We start from the raw sequence: 23,998 nt of genomic DNA, 5'->3' as shown, positions 1-23,998 counted from the left end.
GTTATTCAATAGCTTCAGATTGTCTATCGGTATAAATTTCCAGCTCATACCTTTGTAAGGTTAAGTCATAACCGCATGTTTGTGTCACTTATTGTTTTTCTCTGCTGCTGGTATGAGTTTTTTTTTTTTTTTTTTTCTTTTGGTGGAAGATGAACTGATGTTTTGGAAGCGGGCCAGTAATTTTTATTGGATTGACCTTGCTCTGTTTGTTTGGGGCTGGTGGATGTTTTTGAAAGAGCAGGGATGGGTGCAACTCCTCTCTCTGCAACCAATCAGTGGCAGGGTCTGGGGTCACCACTATATCAGCTCTGCGGTCAGATATCACTCTTTTTTTTTGGACAAAGAGCCGCAATAAGTACTTGGAGATTTTGAAGCAACTTTTGAAGAATTTTGAAACTGAATTTCGAAGCGTCGCTCGCAGTCATGGCACCAATTCTTCTTAACTGTACGGGCGGCGAGCACCAGGAGTACATCAAGTAAGTTTGTAAATGACAGTTTTTCCTCAACATACACTTTATTTAATTGTGTTTGATCGTCTATTTGGAACATATACTTAGTCCAGACTTTAGATTCACTTCTATTCATGTCTTAGGCAACATGTCCAAGTGAAAAATCCCTATTTGGACACCATGGAGGAGGACATTCTCTACCACTTCAGTTTGAGCACCAAGACTCACAACCTCCCTGAAATGTTTGGAGATATTAAGGTTTGTAAAATAAATCCAGGCTGAGAAAAAGGGATTTTTCTAAAAGCTGGAAAACAGAATTCAATAGTCCTTTGTTTTTCTCTGTTTTTTTTTTTTATAGTTTGTGTGCGTTGGTGGCAGTGCGAATCGAATGAAGTCTTTCGCCCAGTTCATCCACCAGGAGCTTAATCTGCCCGGAAACCCAGAAGAGCTCAGAGATATCTGCGAGGGAACTGATCGCTACTGCATGTACAAAGTGGGACCGGTCCTCTCCATAAGCGTAAGCGTTAATTCACAGAAGATGATGCATACTGGCCATGTAGACTTTTTAAAATGTTGGTGTAAAGAATAGGTAGTTCACTTCTTTTTTAAAAAATAAATTCAATCCGTTTTCTATACTACAGCATGGCATGGGTGTCCCCTCCATCTCCATTATGCTGCATGAGCTCATCAAACTGCTGCACCATGCCCAGTGCCGTGACGTGGTCTTGTTTCGCCTGGGAACATCTGGTGGAGTCGGTAAGAATAGCTTTTTTTTTTTAAAGGCGACAGAAAGCTTTACATACAGTGAACTGGATTGTTAATGTGTTCCTCTAATATAAAAAGAATTGTGCCTTATGTTCTCTCTAGGTCTGGCTCCAGGGACGGTGGTGATCACAGAAAAAGCAGTGGACTACTCTTTCCGCCCCCAGTTCGAGCAGGTGGTTCTGGGTAAAGTCATCACCAGGAGCACCGAGCTGGACGAGGGAGTGGCCAGCGAGCTTCTGCAGTGCTCCTCGGAGCTGCAGAACATCCCGACAGTGATCGGAAACACCATGTGCACCCACGACTTCTACGAAGGTACAGGAAAAACAGCATCTCGTTAGTGTGTGTGTTTTAATGACACCTTTAATTCACCTGTAAGGTCACCTCCACTCACCATGTGCTGATGAATTCTGTGCCCTTGCAGGTCAGGGCCGACTTGACGGCGCTCTCTGCTCCTTCTCCCACGAGGAAAAACTGGAGTATCTGAGGAAAGCTTATGATGCCGGAGTGAGGAATATTGAAATGGAGTCCACCGTTTTTGCTGCTATGTGCCGCGTCTGTGGCCTCAAAGGTATGTTGTTACATAATCTTGAACGTTATAATGGCAAAGGTTACTGCTGGCTGTTACATTCTCATAAGTAGAACCTTTTTTTTTATAATTGGTCAGCTAAGACCTGAGATGTGTGTCCTGTTTTGCTTTGACCAATGCCGTCCATCACAACGACTGAGGAAATTGGCCCTGATAATCTCCTTTTTTCTCTCCAGCGGCTGTGGTCTGTGTCGCATTGCTGAACCGTTTCGAGGGAGACCAGATCACTTCCCCTCATGATGTTCTGGTGGAGTACCAGCAGAGACCTCAAGTCCTGGTTTCCCACTTTATCAAGAAACGTCTCGGACTTGCTGCCTGAAACCTCCCGCACTCTAAAAGACTGTATATAGCTTCAACTGATATGTGGATATGTATATATATATAAAAATGTACTTAACGTGTTGATATGTGAATTACACACTTGTGTAAAAGTTCAGCTTTTTATGATTTATCTGATGAAGCTAAAATATGAAGCCTGTTGCATTTATATATGTAAGTATGTATTTTATCTTATAATATTTAATGCTTTGATATCTGTGTGAGAGAACATAAACCTTTGAAATAATGTGTTCCGTATGTTGATTTCTATGTTTGTGTCTATTAAGGATGCAAGTTACAGACAATAATCAGTTTAACTATAACTGCAGATATAAAGATTAAATCCTGAGGGGATGTTTGGAGGATCAGGAAACCCACTTAACATTTGTATTTTTGGGGAAAAAAAAAAAAGCAGTGGAGGAGATTTGCAATCTGTCAGTTGCCTCCAGTTTTTAAAGGTTTTTCTTCTTACGTGCTTTAAAGCCATTTTTGTTCCTTAGTGATTTTAAATGACACAAGAGGATGAAGTAGAGCCGCCAGCAAGGAATCTGCACATTAAATGTGTTAATAAATACTTAGACACCCATTACATCATTATATTCAGAAGCTTCGACTATATATTTGTCTTTATGCAAATGCAAATGTCACAACATATGCTGTTGACAAATAACTGCTGATTGATGTCATTTTACGTTGGATGTAAATGTTTGCCATCACTCAGAAACACTGTGTGATACTGCATTGCTCATGTGGTCCTACAGAGTATAAAATCAACATTAAAAGTCAATAATGGCAGTTGCACCGTGTCACTTTGTGGTCAATACTGTACATAAAAAAGCTGCTTTGTGAGTACAGCCACCTTTATAGCAAACAGCACACCTGCAACAAATGGTCTTTACTGTATTATTCACCTGCCACATAGCGCTCAATACTAGAAAGAGGCTTGGTTTGACGTCATACTATGACCCAAACAAAACCTTAGTCAGAATTTAAGTATTGATTTTGTGTCTGGTCGAGGTGGTTTGGGGGGCTTGATAACAGACAGAACCTCTTTGGCGTAGCGGCTGTGGTGCAGACCCGCCTCCCGCAGAGCCTGCTCCACCCGCACTCTGGGATCAGACACAATCTGGAAGACAGGGTTTAAAAAAAACAAAAACCACCCTAATTAATACATTTCCAGCTGTTTCAGATTAGATCACACCCACGATGCTACCACTGTTTGTTCTTATAGTTTACTGCAAATTTAACACTTGAAATGAAGTTAATCACTAATTCTTCACAGTTTGGCACCGAGGGACAAGATCGTCATCGTTAGACAATCATTAGTTACCAACTGTGTTATACAATAGCTAAAACCCAACAGTGAAAACTAAACCACACGATCGCAGACTGAGTTCACTGACTGATTCAACGACCTTGATGTCAAGGCTGTGTGCTGAAACGACGACAAACAGTGTTTGACCAGCCACCTGGTTTGCATAATTTCCCCTGCACTGGGTCACCGGTCACTCCCACCCAAGACGAAACGAAACCCAGGCGACCGAGTACAATCAAGGAAACAGGAATCGGGGAAAGAGGTGTTGCAGGCTCAGTACAGAGCACAGATAAGGACGTTGGGGGCAAATGGTCATGCAGCTACAGAATGTTTGCAATGTTACAAACAAAAGGTGAAGGTTATCGGAGGGTAGATGTTATCGTGCCTCACCTGTGTGTCTGTGTACGTGTTAATACTATAGAGAGGCCTGGGGAGCTCAAACTCCTTTACATTCAAGTGTCGACTCCTCCAAGCCTCCGTATCTGCCATCATCCTCTCCGGGTCTGCCTCTGCCACCACCACAACCTGCGATAAATAGGAAAGACACATTTAATATATTGATAACATTCAATTGTCTTCTTACTTACTGCCATGAGGTGGCAGTGACGCCTTTACTCAGATAAGGATGAGCCCAATTCACCCCTTGTGAGTGATTTCAACTGATAGAGCAAATCCGAGGGGTTGAAAGTGTTAAGACCAGATAATGATCCACCTGGTTTCTGAGAGCTTCCAGACGATTCTGTCTCTCTTGTTCTTCTCTCTGCCGCTCAAGCTCCTTCGCCTCCTTTTCCATCCTCCGCTGCTGCAACACATCAGCCCGAAACTGCACCCTAGAGGGAGCGGAGAGAGTGTGGACAAAGAAAAAAAAAAAAACCTCTTCTCTTACTCTGCCACTGCCACAATCAACATTACCAATCGCTCCTGAAGCAGCAGGCCTCCGGGCTGTGGAGGGTTTTATGGAGCTTCTAGAGAGCAGTTTCTCCCCCATCATCTGTTTTTATCTCTTTCTCAGCCCACCATGATTCCTGTTCTCATTCCTGCCAGAGTTCATTCTCACAGCCAAAGTCAACACCATTATATGGTAAGAATGCTAGTCACTGCGCGGGTCTGCAGGGAAACGCCACAAAAAAAGCAGGAGACGTTTCAAAGGCTGAATCCTTTATTTTTCACGACATAGGCTAAATGGTATACTAAGTGTGTTGCACCTCTGATCGGACGCAGCATCACAGACGATTGTGGTTGTGTGTGGGAGTGGAGAGAGCACGACATCGCCACTAACTCGGCAAGAGCTGGACTTGTGGATGTTTAATAATTGCATATATTAGTGGAAGGTAGTAATGGTGCTATTATGTTGGTATCACAGCATTTTTTTTTCTCATCTAGGCTGAAACCAGAAGGGAATTCCAAACGCTGTTGCATATTTGAAGTGAGCAATACATATTTCAGGATATTTAAAGTATGTTTTATGGAGCTGGCACTGTCTGTAGATTTTATGTACGCTATGTTTGTTTGGCGTCTCCCTCTGCAGCATAAACAAGCGCAGCAGACTGATGCCAAGAAGATAAAAACACACATTTTATTCCTATTTGTATATATGCATGTATATAATATTATTATTTTCTTTGTTTATTTCATCTCCTTTTGCACTGTTTGAAAATGTGATTTATTTCGGCTTATTTTTGATCCCTTTCTCTCTCTCTACACACACACACACACACACACACATATATATAGATACTCATATATATTGTTTTGGTGCGGAACAGGTACATAAAGCATTTCACTGCGCATTAAACCATGTATTACTGTGTTTGTGACCAATAAAGGCCTTGAATCCTTGAAGATTTGTATCAAGTATGTTTAAGTGTATTAAGGCTTTGTTTCCATCCATCCATTATCTATACACCGCTTGATCCTCACTAGGGTCATGGGGGGCTGGAGTCTATCCCAGCTGACTTAGGGTGAAGGCAGGGGACACCCTGGACAGGTCACCAGTCTATCACAGGGCTACACTTAGAGACAGACAACCAAGCACACTCACACCTACGGACAATTCAGAATCACCAATTAACCTCAACATGTTTTTGTGAGAGGAAGTCGGAGAACCTGGAGAGAACCCACGCTGCACGGGGAGAACATGCAAACTCCACGCAAAAAGATCCCAGGTGTCCTCACCAGGGTGCAAACTGGTGACCTTCTTGCTGCAAGGGTGCTAACTACCGCACCACCTTGCAGCCCAGGGCTTTGGTTGTAGGGTTAATATAATCAAATAATTCATATGTGATTAAATTCTGAGACATATTCATAACTGAGTAAGCCATTCTCTCACTTTTGTTGCCTTCCACTCAAATATCTGTGTTGTTATTTTCAAGGTGACAATATAATAATAGTGTTATGCCCACAGTCAAGTAGCTTAGATGTAAATAAAGGAAGATGTTAAAGATCAAACTTACTTAAATTGTATGCCTGAGAGAATTAAGGTAGTTTAAAAGAGTATTCATACATACATTCATAATAAAAACTACCTAATTTAACTAAACAGTTAATAGATGGATGAATATCCATGTGGTATGTAAAGGTGATCAAGATTAAAACAGGATGTGGTGCCAACTATCAAAAAGCTTGAAACAGTAATATTCTATTCTCATGTGTTTTTTTCCAGTAATTATATATATATATTTTTTACCAGCACAAATAGTTAACAGTAAAAGTTAATTTGCAGCAGTGCACCCAAGGACCTTTACTGCATGCCATACCATCCTCTCTTATCCCACATTCCCTGTCAGGCAGAATAATATCTATACAGTCAGTGGGTTCCAAAAGTGTGATAGCACATCGAAAATCTATTTTGTAGCCCTGGAAGTATTTGGAAAGCCTGAGGATTTAGAAACATTTGAAGAGGTTGTGACATGTACGATGGAGAAATATTTAGGATACTACACTGTTTCTAGATCTCATTTAAGCAAATCTGTAGCACTGACAATGTTAACTCCGCTGTACAAAAGGACAGATTTCCTTGAGTTGTGACCTTGCAGTGAAGCAGCGTTTAGATAACACTCAGGTGAATTTTATCTTTTCATCAGAAGCTTGTTCGAGTACATCGACTTGCAAAGAGGAGCTTTCTCAGCATCAAATCGTGGGTTTATAAGGATGAATGGATGGTTGTATCCAGAGACATACCAGTATGTCACAGTGTATGACTGGAAAGAAGGGAGCAGAGGAGGGAACTTATAGCGAGGACGCAAACAGAAAAGAAAACGATATGTCGTGTATAAAACCCCCAGTGTAACAGCACCGTGGTAATATTCAGGTCTGGAAGTGTTTTGCCGACTCTGCAGTTGAACATCTGCACCAAATCCCCTACAGTCTGACCAAGAAGAAGCACCGCTCCTTTCTTCAGAGACATACTAAACCCTCTGGTTGGTATCTTTGTGTAGAAGGATTCACACTGCAGCAGAGGGGGCTGAACCCAAACACCTCAGAGGACCAGGGAGTGCCCACTGCCATGAACTTTCCTCCACAATTAACTAAAGTCAACCCAAGTAAATATTTATGGGGGCACGTGAACACTGAGACAGCCAAGTGACCCTGATACCACAAGAAGCTTTTTGGAACGTTATCAAAACGTGCTTGGATAGCATAGGTTATCAGGTCTTGCACAACAAACTGGTGGGGGCCATAGAGTGTCGGTGCCATGAGAGCAAAAGGGGATAAACATCCATCCATTATCTATACACCACTTAATCCTCACTAGGGTCATGTGGGGCTGGAGTCTATCCCAGCTGACTCAGGGTGAAGGCAGGGGACACCCTGGACAGGTCACCAGTTTATCACAGGGCTACACTTAGAGACAGACAACCAAGCACACTCACATTCACACCTACGGACAATTTAAAAATTTAGAATCACCAATTAACCTCAACATGTTTTTGGACTGTGGGAGGAAGCCGCAGGAGAGAACATGGTGACTCCACGCAGAAAAGATCCCGGGTGTCCTCACCGGGACGTGAACCAGGGATCTTCTTGCTGCGAGGCAATGATGCTAACCACCGAACCACCTTACAGTCCAGGTGGTAAATAAACACTTAGAAATTCTGAAATTCATGGTGATTTTTCAGAGACTCAAGCTTGGTAATTGGTAAGCTGATATTACAGTTTATCATTAAATGTTTTACACCAATATAAAATAAAATAAAAAACAAATTAGATGCGTCTTCACCAGTATTCCCAGACTTTTGGACCCATTGATAAATAGGTTGTTTGTGGCTTCAAGACAAAAGCAAAAAGACAAACACATTATAGGTACTGGCAGGCAATCACACATATTTAGAGTTTGTCTTTTATCAATTGTTTACATAAATTAAATGGACATAGGCTCTGAAAATGAAAGTGTAAGATTTCTGGGGACATGTTGACAGAAATTAAAAATATATTATTCAGAACTATGTTATGAGTGTATACCCACCTCAAAATAGGAATCATGTTTGTGTTACCTTACAAGCTCATTCATGGAGTTGGCAATGTTACACCACTGTTTTTCTACAGTTTCCCACAGTGGGATCAAAAATGGCTCTTGAGAGAGACATTCATGTTTGTTGCAGCCACCATAAGTCATCCTACATGCTTCAGCCTGCTAACCTGTTAACTATTGCCTGTGGGGGTGTTAACTCATATGTCAACTATTTGGTCGAGACCTGATAAAAAGGTCAACTTAACCAATAATAGGCTAACAATGATCGTTTGTATTCCTGGCCCATCTCCTCCCCAGCTCCATCCTCTTATCAATTCCAGCTCTAAAAAACCAAAATACCAAACTCGAGGCTTCAGAAATTCACAAACCAGGGGGTGACGTCACAGTGGCTTCCTCCACTTCTTTCATACAGCCCATCCTTTTAACAACTTTTAATGCTCTAGGCAGCAATGAAAGCTCAAGGTCCGATGGCTCAGCGCTCACCTCTGTTTATCTCGCCTTGCCTGCTCTTCCATGACGCTCCTCAGATTAGCAAGCCTCTCTAGATCCCTCTGCTCCAGCACCTCCCTCCTCCTGCTCTGCTTTAAATAAAACTGTCTGACCTGGGGGGGAAAAAACAACAAAGAATAACAACAAAAAAAAAGTTAACAAAAACTATCGCCGCACTCCCGCTAAACTCTCACACAACTCTTAGGATCATCATGTCCTATTGATTGAGACGGAGCGGGAATCAGATAAGTGTAAATAGAGAGAATGAGATGATATTTCAATGTCTGCCAGACTATTGTGCTAAATTATATGGAATCCAATGAGGCCTAAATGTTCTCATTAATCAGAGATTGTCTCAGGTTGCCTATACTCTCCTAGCAGACCCTGAGGAGAGACTTAATTAAACACTCAGACACACACACATTGTGCTGTCGTCGTACCTGTGAATTCAATAGCGAAAATGAATAATCAAAATACCCAGATAATTGTGACAACGTATGCTTTCAATGTGATATCCATGCGTGCTCACTGCTAATTCCTTGGGACACAAATGGTAAGAAACTTGAAACCGGTGTAATTTTATCCACATATTAAAAACCTGTCACCCGTCTTGGAGGTATAGTTTTATTTCATACCAATCTCCTGAAGTCCCAGTGGGCAGAGCTTATATAAAATGGCCCACGATAACTTTCAGTGGGTTTTTGAAGGCAGTCAACCAAATTCTGTCCTTGAGAAATCCTTCATACACGCATCCATTTAGGATGAGCTGACATGCTAGGTATAATTTGGTGTTTTTAAAATGCAGCTTTTCTGTAAAATTGTTGCTATTTGGTGCTTTGGATCAAGCCGAGCCATTACTACTTTTGTTTTTCCACATTTCGAGGTTAAATTGAACACACCATAAATATCCATCGAACCCTAAACTATGTAAGTCTGTTGTCGGGTAAAATACACAGTGAATCATCCCTGCTGTGGACAGCCTTTTGTTTTTGATTGACTAAGTTGTCTACATCTTGAGGTGGCTGTGTGCATCTCAAGTGGGCAGGCTGCATGATAATGAAGCATATGAATTCACAATAATTTTTTTCCCCCCCTACACAAGACAATAAACCTGCATGCACAAGATAAGTGATGGATCTCATGAGCTCAGGAAAAAATACCATCTATCACCGAGGGAGAATATTTGCTATATTGTATGTATGTATGTAGATTGCTTATGAAATAATATATCAACTCAACTTGGTTTGATCGTAACACGTTTTGACAAAAGGCGTGTGTAACCATCTTCTCCTGAACACATAGAAGTCTTAAAAAAGGATGGGATCATACAAAGGGAGCTTGTACACATGCACAGGTGCTGATATTAAGTAAACAGGAAGTAACACAACTTGATGAAGTGTGAAGAAGAAATGTACTTTTTCCTTCTTCTGCGACCTGACGGCAGCCTCCTTCTCCTGCTCCTTCTTAAACCGGGCCTCCTCCTCCTCTTGTTGTCGAGCTGCTATAGCTGCCTCCAGCCTAGCCACCTCCTCCTGCTGGGCCCGCCACCGCCGCAGCTACAAACACGCATGCGAAAACACACCAGGGAGAAACAAAAAAGCTGGTTATTGTCCATCAGCAGTTGTTTTGAAAGAACAACTCAAGCAGCTGCACCAATGTGGCATGAACCCCTGAGGAGGCGTCAAACTTGGCACTTATAGATCACTTCAGGGCCTTAAAGCAAACCTGAATCATAAAGAAAATCCTTGTAATTGAGTGCTGCATTTAAAAAAAATCATTCTCGTAAGCAAAGCATCATCAGATGTTTTAAAAAAGTCAAGAAAATTGCTACTCTCACCTACGCCTAGTTGAAGTGTAAAGATTTTGAGCAGTACGTTTTAGTTTACAAAGCAAAAGTCTGCTTTTGAAAGCAACTTGATGACTGAATTTTTTTGTCACTGTGTCTGAAGAGCTCTTGTGAACCCAAGAATGTGTGTAAGCGCCATTTAAATGTCTCTGAAAATATGGTAATGACTAAACATCGAGCTACAGTGTCTTGACAAATCCCGGACAAAGATTTTTGTTTTGAAATTGAGTGCGCCGTGTGCTTGCAGAGACCGCAATCCTCACTCACCCAGCTAGATATCTGGAAACAGACTGTCTAAACTTTTCACTCTCACACGCACATGCAGACACACACACACACACACACACACACACACAAACACACACACGCAGTCCAACATTTGCCGGGGAGTGAGTGACAGGTTCGTTATGCAGCAGCCTCTCTGTGGCGTGCCGGGTATTGAAGTGTTGCATTCCGACCGGGCGGACAGATTTACAGATCTATCAGAAGGGAGCTTAGAAATCCCCACGGGAACGAACTGCAAATTAACATGGTCACACACACATTAGCACCAGCAGTATCATCAAGTCAATCATACTTGATGTCTGCTTTAGAAAAAGCAGCAGCTGTGGGTTTGAGAGAGGACTTAAAACAATCCAGCCTCTAATCCACTTCTATTTAACAGTGTCGAAGCCGGGGATGCGACGCGATTCTTCTTTAGAAATCAAAATATTTATCTCGTGCCGACGTTTAGAGGCTCAATTTTCCTGAAACTTGGTTCGATATGCAATTTTCGTATCAAGAAGATCAATCCTGAGCAGTGACAGTGAGCGGTTTAGTCAGTATTCATGCTGCTGAACGCTTGAGAAGTTAATGGTTTTTAATTTGTCCGGGGCCTGTCCTGCTTTGTTCTTCCCGCTGCTCATTTTTTTGTGTGTGTTTCAATATGTAACGTGCATCTCTTTGTTATTTAAGCTGATTACAATACTGCCTTGTGTAGTATAATCTTGTGTTTGCTAAAGGTCACAGTAATGACTCCAGTGATTACTGATGCTCACCCGACAAGAACATCAGACATACAAAACCGACGGCACGCTTAAGTTTTGGTACAGATTGTTTAATAAAAGCCCCTTTTTCTTGCAAAAGTACTTTATTATTGACCTTAGAAAAAGTGCTCAGGATGTATAAAGCTAACCATAAAATTTGGAGACATGAGCAATAGTGACAGTAAGTTCCAGGAGTGTCTGCACCATGTCTGATATCCCAGCCACGGGAGACTAATAAACTAGGATTTAATACACTGTATAGAATGCACTGAATAATAATTCAGTCTTGCAGTCTTTCCTACATGTGACCTCATCCTGTGTCTCTCCGCTTCTTAGTTTCTGTCACATGTGGACAAATGGATAGAAATGCATTTTTAAAATATCCATAAAACAACTATTCAAAAAACATCTTTATATCTGCACTGACTCATAAAACTGATCGATCTATGTAACCACAAGAACCCATATTATCAATTAGAGATGCTTTATTTTTCCTTTTTATACAGAAAAACAAGCACATAATTAAACCATCCATCAAGCTCCAGTCAGCAGCAGATAAGATACCTGCATGTTTTATGCTGGGAACCCACGAGAGACGGTCTGTGTAGAGAACCTGGCAGGTTGGTCTGTAGAGCATATTCTTTGAGACGTACATGTGACAGATAGTGCTGTCTTTGTCGGTTCCCCTCCATAATCTGATATAGTAAAAATTGTGAAGTTCATTTGCAGTGCAATAATCTGATATGTATCCTTAAAACTTCCAATGTCTGAATGTATTCTGTGTAACTTGTTGTTTAGGCGGCGATGAGGAGGCATTATACGTCGCACAAAGAGAATAAAATGGTCATTATGTACAGTCAACAGCAATTTGTCACTGGAATCTCATTTTCTGTGAATTCAGATGGAAATGGGACACCATCCTTTTTCGCCGTCGCACAAAAAAAGACTGCGGAGATGTCAGAATAACAAAAGAGTGATAGTCTTTTTATCTGAGCACTGCAGCCAGCTGAAAGCCTTTGTTAATACAACTGTACAGTTAAATGCCGTCTGTCAGGGGGGCGGTGCAGCAGTCATTGTCACTTTTTACTGCAGGTTATTTAATGACAAACCTTAGATATATGACAGATTAGTGAAACAGATTAGGTATGGACTACTGCAACAATACACATCACCTTGGCAATGAATTACAGGCATAAGCAAGAGAGAGAGAACAGCACGACTCCTCCATATGAGGGGCCACTCTACTGAGTGACATTAATGATACGCTGGACTCGCAAAATCTTTAAAGGGACAAGAACTAATGTACATTATGAGATAAGGAAAATGAAACCATGCAATTATGGTTGTTTTTCCACAGCTAGCGCAATCAGAATATTCCTGAGGTCCATAACCGGCACATCACTTTGCAAAGGAAAATTATACACATATGAGCAATTAACTCCTCAGAGAGTTGTCAGCGGATACATTGTGTGGCCCACACACTGTCACAACTACTGAGACTCTGCTGTGCCCATCCAGCCACAAGAGGGACTTGATAGTCACGAACACTCACTGACAGGGGATCTGCTAACACAGTGCCTAGAGAATATCCTGATTACTGCAGGAAGGGCACAAAGATAATCTGGCCATAAATGAATCTGTTAGTTTTGGATTTTTTTTAGCAAAGTACCCCGGAGACTAGAAAATGAAAAAAAGGAGGCTTTGTAATATAAGAAAACCTTCCATCTTATGAAAATCTTCCTTCTTCCAATTGTTGTATCGGTTGTCCTGTTGGCCTGCTCGTCCCTTCGCTACCTGAGCATGTTGCAACAATCTGCCATCCCTTCAGGCTTTATTTACTCATGTGGAAAACACAATCACTCATCAAAGATGCCTGGGAGTGAGATATAAGTGGGAGGCAAAATGAAAGCAAGGACAGAATAAAAGGCTGGAATGAACAGTAACACCAAGAACAATACCAGCTAATTACAGTAGCCACAATAGCACAGAACAAACAGCTGATGATTTGAAAAGAAGAGTCTGTCTTTCAGTGATAAACTGGAATGAAATAAGCAATGCCGCATGCATGAAATGCTAACTAGTCCAATCATGCATTGTATTATACCTTTAGCAATAAACTACTTCTGCAATTCCTATAGCATATTGATCTGGAGCTCCTTTTAAAAACTGAACAACTGCTTTATGATCAGCAATGTCATCTGTGTTCGGACACACGAGTCCAGCCACTCATCTCCGGGTCTCAGGAAGAAGCTGTGGTCTGCGTGACAGCCTTGCCCTTTCCAAAACAGGGGAGAGCAAGCCAAGTCTGAAATCAATTACCCTAGATTCCTTCCCACTACACCTTCCCCTGAAGAGCGTCTGAGTGGGATGGCAGCACACAGCTTCGCGCTCGTTAATGAGGTCAGAATCAGACCAGCACTGACCAAAAATCATCCTGTGTATGCGCTCATCTGGACCCATGGAGAAGAGGAGATGTGGAAGGTTATTTATATAATCTCAGCTAGAAAACATAACAAGGAAGCCTTACTACATGATACCTTAAGCAACAAGCACCATAACAGCAATCCTTTATTTTCTTAATCAGTTTTTACGATAAACTGTTGCACGAGTTCCTATTGGATTATATAATTTCTATTTTTTAAGTGTACCTAAGCTGGGTAAATTTTGACCTTTCTGCTGCACCAGTATTCTCTGGGGTACAAGAAGGAGCCGTGTATGTAAAATACAAGCATAATGTTGAACAAGTGAGAATAATTATAGCTCATGACGACCATGAGTGCTCCTCAAAGTATATACATTTACAGGTGACCTGCCGGTTACATTGCTCCAATCTTCTAAAGCACATTACACTACACAGGACATTAAATACAAAGAGAATGACTCACAGTAGAGTCAAGAGGGGCTGTCTGGATCAGAGGGAGCAGCTGCAGAAACCATAGCATTAAAGAAGCACACGAAATGGGAGGAGAATCCATCCCGACTCGCCGCTGTGTCGCTGTGCTGCAATGATAAAGGCAGTGGAAGGGGAGATTGGATGCAAACAGACGTCCATCTGAACCTCCGCACAGACTCACATTTGTGCAAAAGCACTCCTTGAGTAAAAAAAAAGTCAAGGGAATAAAAATGTCTGTGTGATTTTTAGTTTTCTTATTACCTCAGAGAGCCACGAAGATAAAACTCAGAAAAGTCGGGCGCATGCAATTTATTTATTTATTTATTTGTTACTACGGGTTTAATTACGGAAAGTCAAAGGCTCCACTTTCTTTCAAAAATGCATAACTTTATTATGTCGCAGTCACAGCAGCTGTATCTGAAGTACCTCCATTTTGCCAGAGCTAAATGGAAAGTGATCAGTGCCCTTGAATTGAAAATGACAGTGTGCGGCAAAGGGTAAAGTGAAAACAGTCCAATTAAATTTAAGAATCAGCTGCACAATAAAAGCAGGGGAGAAAAAAAAACAAAAAAAACTACAAGCCCTGTTAACATGATGTATTCTGTTAGTGAAAGAATCTGCTAGCTGTTGATTTTTTGTTGGAAGCTTTAAACAAGTTATTTCACAACATACCCGACTTCCATAAATCCTCCTCCCATATGTTTAAATATGTGTAGTTTGTGGTGTAAATATTATAAATTCTCACACAAATAAACTACTCTTCTATAATGAGAGCAAGACTACATATCCAGAAGTCTCTCTCTCTCTCTGTCTCTTGCAAACTCCTGCAAAATGTAGGGTTGCAAGCACTGAAAATAGAGACATGATGACATCAACTTTGTACCTGCAAATCAGCAGAACAAAACCGCTGTGCAGGTATTTGACAGCAGCATTGTAGTGGAGCTGGCCCGTACCAGCGCTACCTCATACATCAGCCACGGGACATGAGCGCCAGATTTTTTTTGTAAAAAACCACACAGGCAAAGCAAATTCAATTTGTACAGCGCTACATCAACAGCACATGGATTTGTTCACATGAGTAACTTGTTTGTTGTGTGAATGTGAACTAGCACCCCTCGGAGACAGCAACATCATGTTTGCAAGACCATTCTTATTAGCTTGTTTGCATTCACAGCCCATCCCAAGTGGCAGCTAAAGCGCGAGATGCTGTCAGGCAGCCTGGCATAACATACAGCCTCATCAGCAGATATACTGTACTGGAACAGGCAGTCAGACGCTGCTGCCTGTCTGGCATCTCACACATCACACTATCACAGCCACACATGTGATTGTTCAAAAGGGATGTAGCAAAAGGACCAAATGTTATTACATACACCGGAACCCAGCTAAAACCAGTCAACACTAATATTTGCGAGTGTGCCGAACAAATAAGAAAGGTAGAAAAGTAGATTACGGAGACTTTTTACTGGAAAAGTTTCCCAACAAATGCAATATTAAAAAGGGATAGATTTGCCTCCTGCAGGGATTAAATGGTGCTGTTGCATAACTGCGAACATAAAAAGAGCCATCTCGTGAAGTTGAAAGTGTTCTTAAAACATGTGAGACAGCTCCTGGTGTGAAGGTAGAGCAGGTACTAACTTTCTCTCTGAGATGCAAGCAGATGTCCTGCTGGTGTTGGCGACCTCTGTGGAGCTCCAGCTCCTCCTGGTGGGCATGTTTTGCCTCCTGCAGTGTGGCCAGGGCTCTGACCAGCAGCTCCTCCTGGTCTCTCTGCCACTGCTGGGTCACTAGTCTCAGCTGTGCCTGGGTGAAGCACTGCAAGTCCCACACACATTCGTGGTCCATCTGGAGGAACAATGAGAATGGACAGAGCATTGTTGGGCATGTGGGGTGGCACAAAGGCATTATTGAACGTATCAGCATGTCAAGTGGATCAGTTACACTAATAAACACTAAGTGAAAATCATCCCTTTAAGCAAAAAATGGGAAGACAAACATGAAGAACAGAGTGTACAAAACTGAAGTACTGCTGCAACTCTGCTTTATTATGCATGGTGTAGCACCAAAAAGGACCATAGGATCCGTGTCACATCTAATTCTCCCGGTGTCTAAAATGCTCCTTCTCTCCTGGCTTTGAAATGTCCTGAAGAAAAACAGTTCCTTTCTGTGTGAGGGCTGCCTGTAGCTATTCATCATTGTGTCAGCTCTCACATAGGCTGCACCACTTGGCTGCTTCATTGGAACAGAGGGAATGATATTCATCTATGGGCTAATAGTGGCTAACTGACGGTGGGAAGGCATTAGACGGCTGACTGGTTTTATTGAAAATGAGTGAGCTGACAGACCTGCCAACGGAACAGAAGTGCCAGAGGCAGTCAAGCAAATCCTGTTTATTAATGCACAACTTTAGAACTTGAGGAAGAGACACCCTTTATTCTTCACTTTCTCTTGTCCTCTCCTTCACTACCCTTGCCTTCCTTGTGTTTAGCACAAGCGGGTAAGCCTGAACAGAGCAGGTGTGTACATATATGCTAAGCATGTTTGCCCACATCATGCACGATCTGTTTGCACACACGCATGAATGTACTTTAGCCATTACACTCAAGCAAGCGCGTGGACACGTTCACTGCACTGTGTCTGCAGTACGCACTTAAAGTGTCACAACACTTAGTTCAGCGGCTGCATCCACATTCCCTCTGCGGCGTGCTGTCACCATGAGGACTGAGTGGTGCAAAGAGGAGAAAATAAAAGTAGCCAGATGAAGTCAGAAATAGCAAGAGGTATGAATTATTTCTACTATTGCTGTGGGACATTACGGGGGAATTACTATGAAATCCTGCTGGTACTCTGTCGGCACCCTGCTTGTTTTGACATAATAGACAGTAAAGTGCCCCATCCAGCAGAGGGAGATCTCCACTCAAAGCTAGCTGGAGCACCACCACCTGATAGTGAAACTGAGAGACTGATGGCACTTTGGGTCAGCAGATGAAACCCAGAAAACGTGTGCACATACTGCTCCATACAGAATAAAGTGACTCTGCTGAGACAGTAATCTGCGACTGGACGGCAATTGCAAGCCAGACAAACTACTGCAAGAAATGATTTGTTTCGAATACCTCGGGATTAAGAGAGCAAACTGAGTCAATGTCACTTACAAATGCTCTGCCTCTGCTCCGCTTCCCTTTGGCTATTTCTCTGCACGATCAGAAAAAGAAATTGGAGGAAAATTGGAGGTGATTTATTACCAATGCTTTTAAATTGTTACACTGCACAAGCCCTTTGCCTCACACCTTCTATCTAGCTAAAGAAGATTGACAAAAGCAACAGAAAATGAGGCCATCATCCTGTAATGATTGCATGCGGATGGAACCTTAATGGCAGGTGAGCAACATTTTACAGCTCCAACAGAAACATCATTCCAGGCTCTTAAGTGAAAAACCAACATAAGAAAGGTTGGAGCTAAAATGCTGACTCCATAGAAACGTAAGAAAATTATAATTAAAGTGCTAACTATAGAATTTCCAATCTACGGATATGTCTGGAGGAGTATAGGGAATCATTTTTTTTCAAATACAAATATAAGAGAAATATCTGCCCAAACCACAGCGCTGCCAGTCACACCATTACACTGTGTTTCTCAGTTTGAAAAGGGACCATACTTTGACCTTACTGAATACTAATCAATGTCTGTACTTATTTACCTGATTTAGATTTTAAAAATGTCCCAAAAAAAGCCTGCACAAAATCAAGATTTCTTTTTTTTTTCCCCCCGCAAACACTGATAGCAGATTAGCATTTGTGCACCTAATCAGAGGGGTTTCAGCAAACCAATCCATAACGCACACTCATTATCCACCGCTCGCAAGCCAGTTTAATTATGACTAATAGCTGAATTAGGTGGAGTCGGGGCTACACCAACTCCGAGAGTGTTTCTGAGAAAGTGAAGAGCGTGGAGAAAGACATCTCTCCTCCTTGCAACCCCCCCCCACCCCCAAGGCTGAGCGATCACAGCTCTAAATGCAGCACCCAGCTGGAACTGATACGAGGACAGGTCTCAGGGTGCGGGCGAGGGAGGAGAGAGGGCCTGGCGGTTGTCATGGCAATGTGAGGCGGTGGCGTGAGCGAATTGTCCACAGTCGGTGACATGGCACATCCTGCAGCGTGCTGAGCAGATCATTGTCCGGGCTTATCTGTGTGTCGGTGTGCTCGGTTCGGGGTACTAAGCTACATTGATCAGGGAGTGTGGGAGTCACACTGCAGGGCTGCTTCTGACAGGAGGAGGGGATACATATTTAGATGGATGTGTGGAAGATTGTGCCTTAACATGGGCATGTAAGAGGCCATGTGTGTGTGTGCTGTGTGAAGAGTACAGCCATGAACCAAAAAAACTTAAAGGGCATGCTGCAGAGGGAGCCAAGATTTCTGCCTGGGGATACATTTACCGCAAGATAAAATTTGCTCCTTAGCGAGGCAGATAACCCCCAGTTGTTCAATGGTCAGTATTGGGCAGCTTAAAGGAGTTACTGTAACCATAAGTACAAACCGGATCACTGCTCTCAGCGATACCTCCCTAGATAAATTAATTTTTAAAAATGTATTAGTACAATTTTGTCAATTAATTAATCATTCAAAAAATGTCAGAAAATAGTGATTAATTTCCACTGGAAGTTCCCAGAACCAAAGATGATATGTCCAAAGATATTACGATCATAACTGGTAAGAAATCAAAGTCGGTAATGTTTACATTTAAAAACTTCTTGCACATTTTGAATTTGCTTGAAGCGGAAGACGTATTTAAGTGAGCACCTGTGTAAGTATTACACAAATGCTACTTTTGTGTTTCATAAATGTAGTTGTTCCGTTTAATAAGCAGCTAATTACATTTTATTTTGCCAAAAGTCTTACCAGCTCTTGTCTGCTCTTCTCAGGAAAAAGTCTCGACAGCATGTCCATGCAGAGTGCTCTGTGGTTGGGTGTGTCATGATTGTATCTCGACAATGTGAACTGGAAGTGTTGGTGTTCATCTGGAGGCCAACCACAGAACCTGGAAAACAATTCAGCCCGAAAGTATATGATCAGGAAGAACTCCCAATAAAGAATAAACAATACAATGACGTGTCCCTGTACAGGTCACCGAATTGCATGTACGAAGTGTACACACCGGCAGCGGAGGCATATGTAACACGGTTATGAAACTGACCACATGGAAATGAAAATCAAGTTATGCAGTAGCCCGGAGACGCTGATATAATCAACCTCCTGCTGAGAAAAGTTTGTCTTCTGCAACAGCTTGCCTTTGAGGAGTGAAGTGACTGTGTGTCTCTATATGGTGTTGATGCCCTGCTGACTTTTTAATCTTTTCACCAAACTTCTGTTTTTACAAGTGCTTATGAAAGCAGACAGGTAAAAATAATTAAAAGCTTATTTCTGTTAGGACTAATGAAGATATTGAAGGGACTGCCATCATGCATTTATTTCATACTAGCTAGACAAATCAAATTTTCTCATTCAATCAATGCACTTACAAGTATGAAAAGAAGCAAACTTTAACTGACCTGTCAGTTCCTTGTAGCTGCTCTTGGAGATTCTGCAACCTGCTCTGATACCGTTCTGACAGGGAGTGGAAGGCCTGGATCAGGGAGTCCTTCAGGTCTGGGTAAGGGCAGTCGGCATCCAAAACCTCCTTTGGAATGTCTTCTGTGTTCACCAAATTATCTGAAGTACTATTTAGATATTTCTGAAAAAGACAAAACTTTGACAGCATCTGTACAACTGTGAATATGAGATATACGGTTATATGTGAAGGTTTGGGCATCTGGGAAAATTACATCTTGTGTTGATTTCTGAAGTGAGAAGAAGTAAATACAACCCCCGCAGCAAACAGATATTTAAAAATAAGCTTCTTCTTTTCTTTTTTTCTTTTTTTTCATCAAATAATTGCTGTGGACAGATGTTTGTGGAAAAGAAAAAGCAGTATTTACTGAAAAGAACATCTTGCTAACTGTTAAACATGGTGGTGGAAATATTCTGCTTTGGGGTTTTTGTGACAGCCAGTGGAACAGAAATCATTCCACGGATGTAAGGAAAAATGGATTCCACTACATATTACCAGCAACATTTTGGATGCAAATGACAATGCAGCCAGTCATGAACAGTAAAAAGGCTGGTTTATAAAACTCTGTTTTTCAAATTAAATAAAAGGGAGCAGTGAATTAACGATTGACGAGCATTAATATTAGACTTTTGTAAATGTCTATTTACTTCACAAATCAACAAAATACATTACTGGCCCATGTACCCAAACTTCTGCATAGATCTGTATAATGAAATGTTTATTTGTTTATGTTGAAATGTTCATTCCCTCTGGTATTTGGGGATCTGCTAAAGAAGAACGGAACATAGGATTTCTAGAGCCAGCAGTGCAACATGCATAGATATGTATAATAAAGGCTAGATGTCTTTAGGCGGAGTTTCAAACGGGATCGCCCTTCAGCCATCTTGATATGGGGAAGCTCTCTGGCGGAACCTGTGGTACCTGAAGGAAGGTGAGTGATCTGCACAAATGTAAATACTCTTATCTCGCTGAAATCTTGACGGATTTACAAACAGTTATTAATGTGGCTACAATTCAAATTACAAAAATACAAATAAAATACAAAATAATTAAAATACTAATGCTTGCTGGCCGTGAGGATGTAACATAATTATCCATAAGTGCAGTGTTATAACTACACCTCTGACGTTTATAACAAACCAAACCGGTTGAAAATTGGTAGAAAATTAAGCAAGTTATGGTTATTTAAAAAGTACATGCACCACGACAACACAATGTTATGGATGAGTGAGCGTAGCAAGATGGCCGCCAGTGTGGCCGTGCAATTCCATTGGCCGACAGCGCGGATGAGATACCTAGCCTTGATTATACATATCTATGGCAAAATGTACCTCCAAACCAAGGCCCGTGATCTCCTCCTCCAAGTTCAGGTACTCTGCATGAAGTTTTGCGCTGATGTCATCTTGCTGGTCTTTCACAAAGCTTATCTGTTGATTCAAGGATAAAACCACAAACATGTCTTAAATACAACCCAAGAAAACCAGCACATCAGTCAGTCAAGCATTCTCACCTAATGCTGTCTGGAGACAACACGCTAGAAACCAAAAATCCCTCTGATATTAATAATGCTGTGAAGAAGACTCTCTGATGAAATTCTTGCAGCTTAAACAAATCAGCACCCACGTTGTTTCGGTCATCCAGATTAGAAAAACACTTGTCAGAGTGATTCAGTAATAGCAAGCAATCAGTAACTGCTTATTTTCCTAAATGCTAGATATCAGCAGGAGGAAAACAACTAGTTAGAAATAAAGACAACGCTTATCAAATAATGGTGCCCTTTTTTTTTGGTTTACAAAACAAAACTCAGTAATAAGGCTTTAAAGTTTCAGAAAGTATTTTTACTGATCCAAATACTAAAGGAGTAGTCACATTTACTGCATTGACTTGCCAATTTGAGGAAAGATTGTGGAAGGAAAAAAAACAACAAAGACTACGCTGCTGCATCTTTCTGATTGTATTAAGACAGAGACAATTGGCTGTGTACCATTCAGAAAAAAAAACTAGTGCAACAAAAGGAATTGGATTTTTCAAGCCTTAAGTGATGTGTACTAACTCGCTGTCCTCATGTGGCTTTGCATGGTTCTGGTCCAGCACACTCTCGCTCAGGACATTTGTCTCAGTTTTCTCTAGTCTCTAGCCGTTGCAGAGATCGCATGAACACCAGCACCCGTTTCTTCAGCCATGGCTAGACACTTGCCAACTGTGTTTTTTCGCACTCAGTCTGCACACTGGATATTGACGTGTTACACCAGTTTCTCCAGACTTCAGCACTTCAAAGTCGGAGGCAGCACTGCATCTTCGGGTGTATTGAATCAGAGGTAATAAACTGTACAGTTTCTGTGGTAAAATGATGACAGAATAAACAAGATCTTTATTTTTGCTAACAAAATAAGCCATGTTACGTAACTCTAATGTCCTTGTGACTTCAGTAGCGGTGCTGCTTGTGTCAAAATAAGCAGGAATAAGAGCATCAGATTCATAGATCTACTCCCTACATGCTCTGAAAAGTTTAGAAATATTGAGATATTGTTTTTTCCAACCAGATTGCCAAGAGCCAACATTTTGTTTTATTACACAGGAAATGAGTTTGAGACTTTATATACTCACAGGTGCTGCGAGCATGGATCGAATTTTGCATGTTAAGGAGGGACCGTAAATTTAAAACAAAAAATACATCGTTGATACAAAGGTTAAAATAACAGTAAGCAAGAGATTTCAGTGCTCCACCACTCCGAAGGAAAACCGCACGTATATTAGGAAAGAATGAGAATGCTTAGCTTTAGATGGAGCTCTGTGTGTGTGTGCAGAGAAAGTTTAGAGTTTTGATTTCCTTCTGTAAAGTATTTTAGTATTTTAGACTCCTGAGTTTTAATTTAAAACACTCACAGACTGAAGTGCAATTACGCAGCGCCCACTGCTCTTATTTGCTGCGAATAATAAAAAAGAAAGGTGGTGAAATTAGAAATATGGAAAAGGGCAAAAGATGAGAAAAAAAAAAACGACTAAAAAAGAGAAGCATTGTGTGTGTGTGTGTGTGTGTGTGTGTGTGTGTGTGTGTGTGTGATCAGGTGGGTAGGGGCTATGGGCCAACAAGAGAAGAGGAGGTCATGGGAAAGAAACAAGCATGAGTGAGCCACACAGAGCCGACAAAATGGCTGGCAGACGGTTCATTCCAAGTACGGTCTGTCTTTAAAGACTCCTTAATCTCACCATTCATCTCTAGAGCCTGCAAGAAGCCTCTGAGAGTCAAAGGCAGAATTGATGACTTAGGGGGCTGTGGATATCTAACAAACAAGGGCTTCATAGACAGTAAATAACACTGTGCACAAAGCTAAGATCACCGTGTGCACAGCTGAGAGTCACTGATCATTGTGCTGACAGAATAAAATGCTGCCAAATGGTTTGCTGATAACTGGACATCTGCAGTGGTGAAGTGCAACCTAGTATTTCTAAAAGCTAAACCATTTCGTTTTTGTAAGATGTGCGTTAAAAATGATGTCCTTTACATCATCCTATACATCGTTGACGCGTTCTGAACAGCTTTCAGCAAAGTAAGCTCTGTATTAAAGTTCTGACTGGACATTCACTCACATCTTGATTTCATATCTTACAGGTACCTGTTGTTTTACTTGTTGCCAGTTTGATGGATGTGCAGCGAGCTGCTGAAGTTGTATTTCACCCAATCTGAAGCGCAGGTCATCCCGGAGCTGATAAATTGGCTCCACTGTGGCTATCCTGAATGCCTCCCGTTCCCTCTCAAGACACAGATCTAAACTCCAAAAACATACAGATACACACATTAGTACATTAGTTGTAAACAGCAAAACCTGATGATGACAAAAAATCTGCAAAATGATACCATTTATCTGAGCCAGAAACTGTAAATAGAGACACAATCATCAGATTTTCCACAAGGAAAGTAAACCTAAGCTTAAAATATTTAATCAAAATCATCTTTATTCAACACGTCTCATTTAAAAATGTGCTTAAATTAAACTGTTCTGTGAAAAAACTAAAAACTCTGTACTCGTCAGTGCAACTAAGAAGCCATGAGTTGCGACAAATTTCAGGGACTGTTTGGTTGAACTGCAGCCGTGTTTACACAGAGCAGATAGAAAACATGTATTGAAATATATTAGACAGATTGAAGACAAAGTATAACTTGAGTCAATCAAATAAATACAACATGGCTGATTTCTAAAGCCATCCTAAAAATGTAAGTTTTAA

General features: G+C 41.4%; 2 protein-coding genes across 2 annotated transcripts in view; one reads left to right on the top strand and one right to left on the bottom strand.

Annotated features, from left to right (window-relative positions):
• Positions 1-227: 227 nt before the first annotated feature.
• On the top strand, positions 228-2,888 carry upp2 (uridine phosphorylase 2). Its single transcript, XM_008292968.1, has 7 exons — positions 228-476; positions 593-707; positions 808-966; positions 1,091-1,205; positions 1,317-1,526; positions 1,636-1,782; positions 1,977-2,888. Exons 1-7 carry the CDS (start codon positions 424-426, stop codon positions 2,117-2,119), a joined length of 942 nt encoding a protein of 313 aa, XP_008291190.1. The 5' UTR covers positions 228-423; the 3' UTR covers positions 2,120-2,888.
• A 72-nt stretch (positions 2,889-2,960) lies between these two features.
• LOC103365512 (coiled-coil domain-containing protein 148) overlaps positions 2,961-23,998 on the bottom strand; it is a 27,882-nt gene continuing 6,844 nt past the window's right edge. Inside the window, 10 exon segments of the mRNA XM_008292969.1 lie at positions 2,961-3,244; positions 3,824-3,958; positions 4,146-4,263; positions 8,388-8,506; positions 9,809-9,949; positions 15,796-16,002; positions 19,063-19,201; positions 19,713-19,894; positions 21,103-21,198; positions 23,389-23,540. Of these exon segments, the coding sequence (XP_008291191.1) occupies positions 3,101-3,244; positions 3,824-3,958; positions 4,146-4,263; positions 8,388-8,506; positions 9,809-9,949; positions 15,796-16,002; positions 19,063-19,201; positions 19,713-19,894; positions 21,103-21,198; positions 23,389-23,540 (1,433 nt within the window). The 3' untranslated portion in view covers positions 2,961-3,100.

The sequence above is a fragment of the Stegastes partitus genome, unplaced genomic scaffold (assembly GCF_000690725.1).
Source record: "Stegastes partitus isolate 25-593 unplaced genomic scaffold, Stegastes_partitus-1.0.2 Scaffold848, whole genome shotgun sequence".
Lineage (NCBI taxonomy): Eukaryota > Metazoa > Chordata > Actinopteri > Pomacentridae > Stegastes > Stegastes partitus.
Note: the sequence above shows the minus strand (reverse complement) of the source record. Positions and strands in the feature narration are given on the sequence as shown.

Coding starts and splice junctions, on each gene's coding strand:
- upp2 (XM_008292968.1), top strand. CDS start 424: ATGGCACCAATTCTTCTTAACTGTACGGGCGGCGAGCACCAGGAGTAC. Junction 967..1,090: donor GACCGGTCCTCTCCATAAGC/GTAAGCGTTAAT, acceptor TCTATACTACAG/CATGGCATGGGTGTCCCCTC. Junction 1,783..1,976: donor CCGCGTCTGTGGCCTCAAAG/GTATGTTGTTAC, acceptor TTTTCTCTCCAG/CGGCTGTGGTCTGTGTCGCA.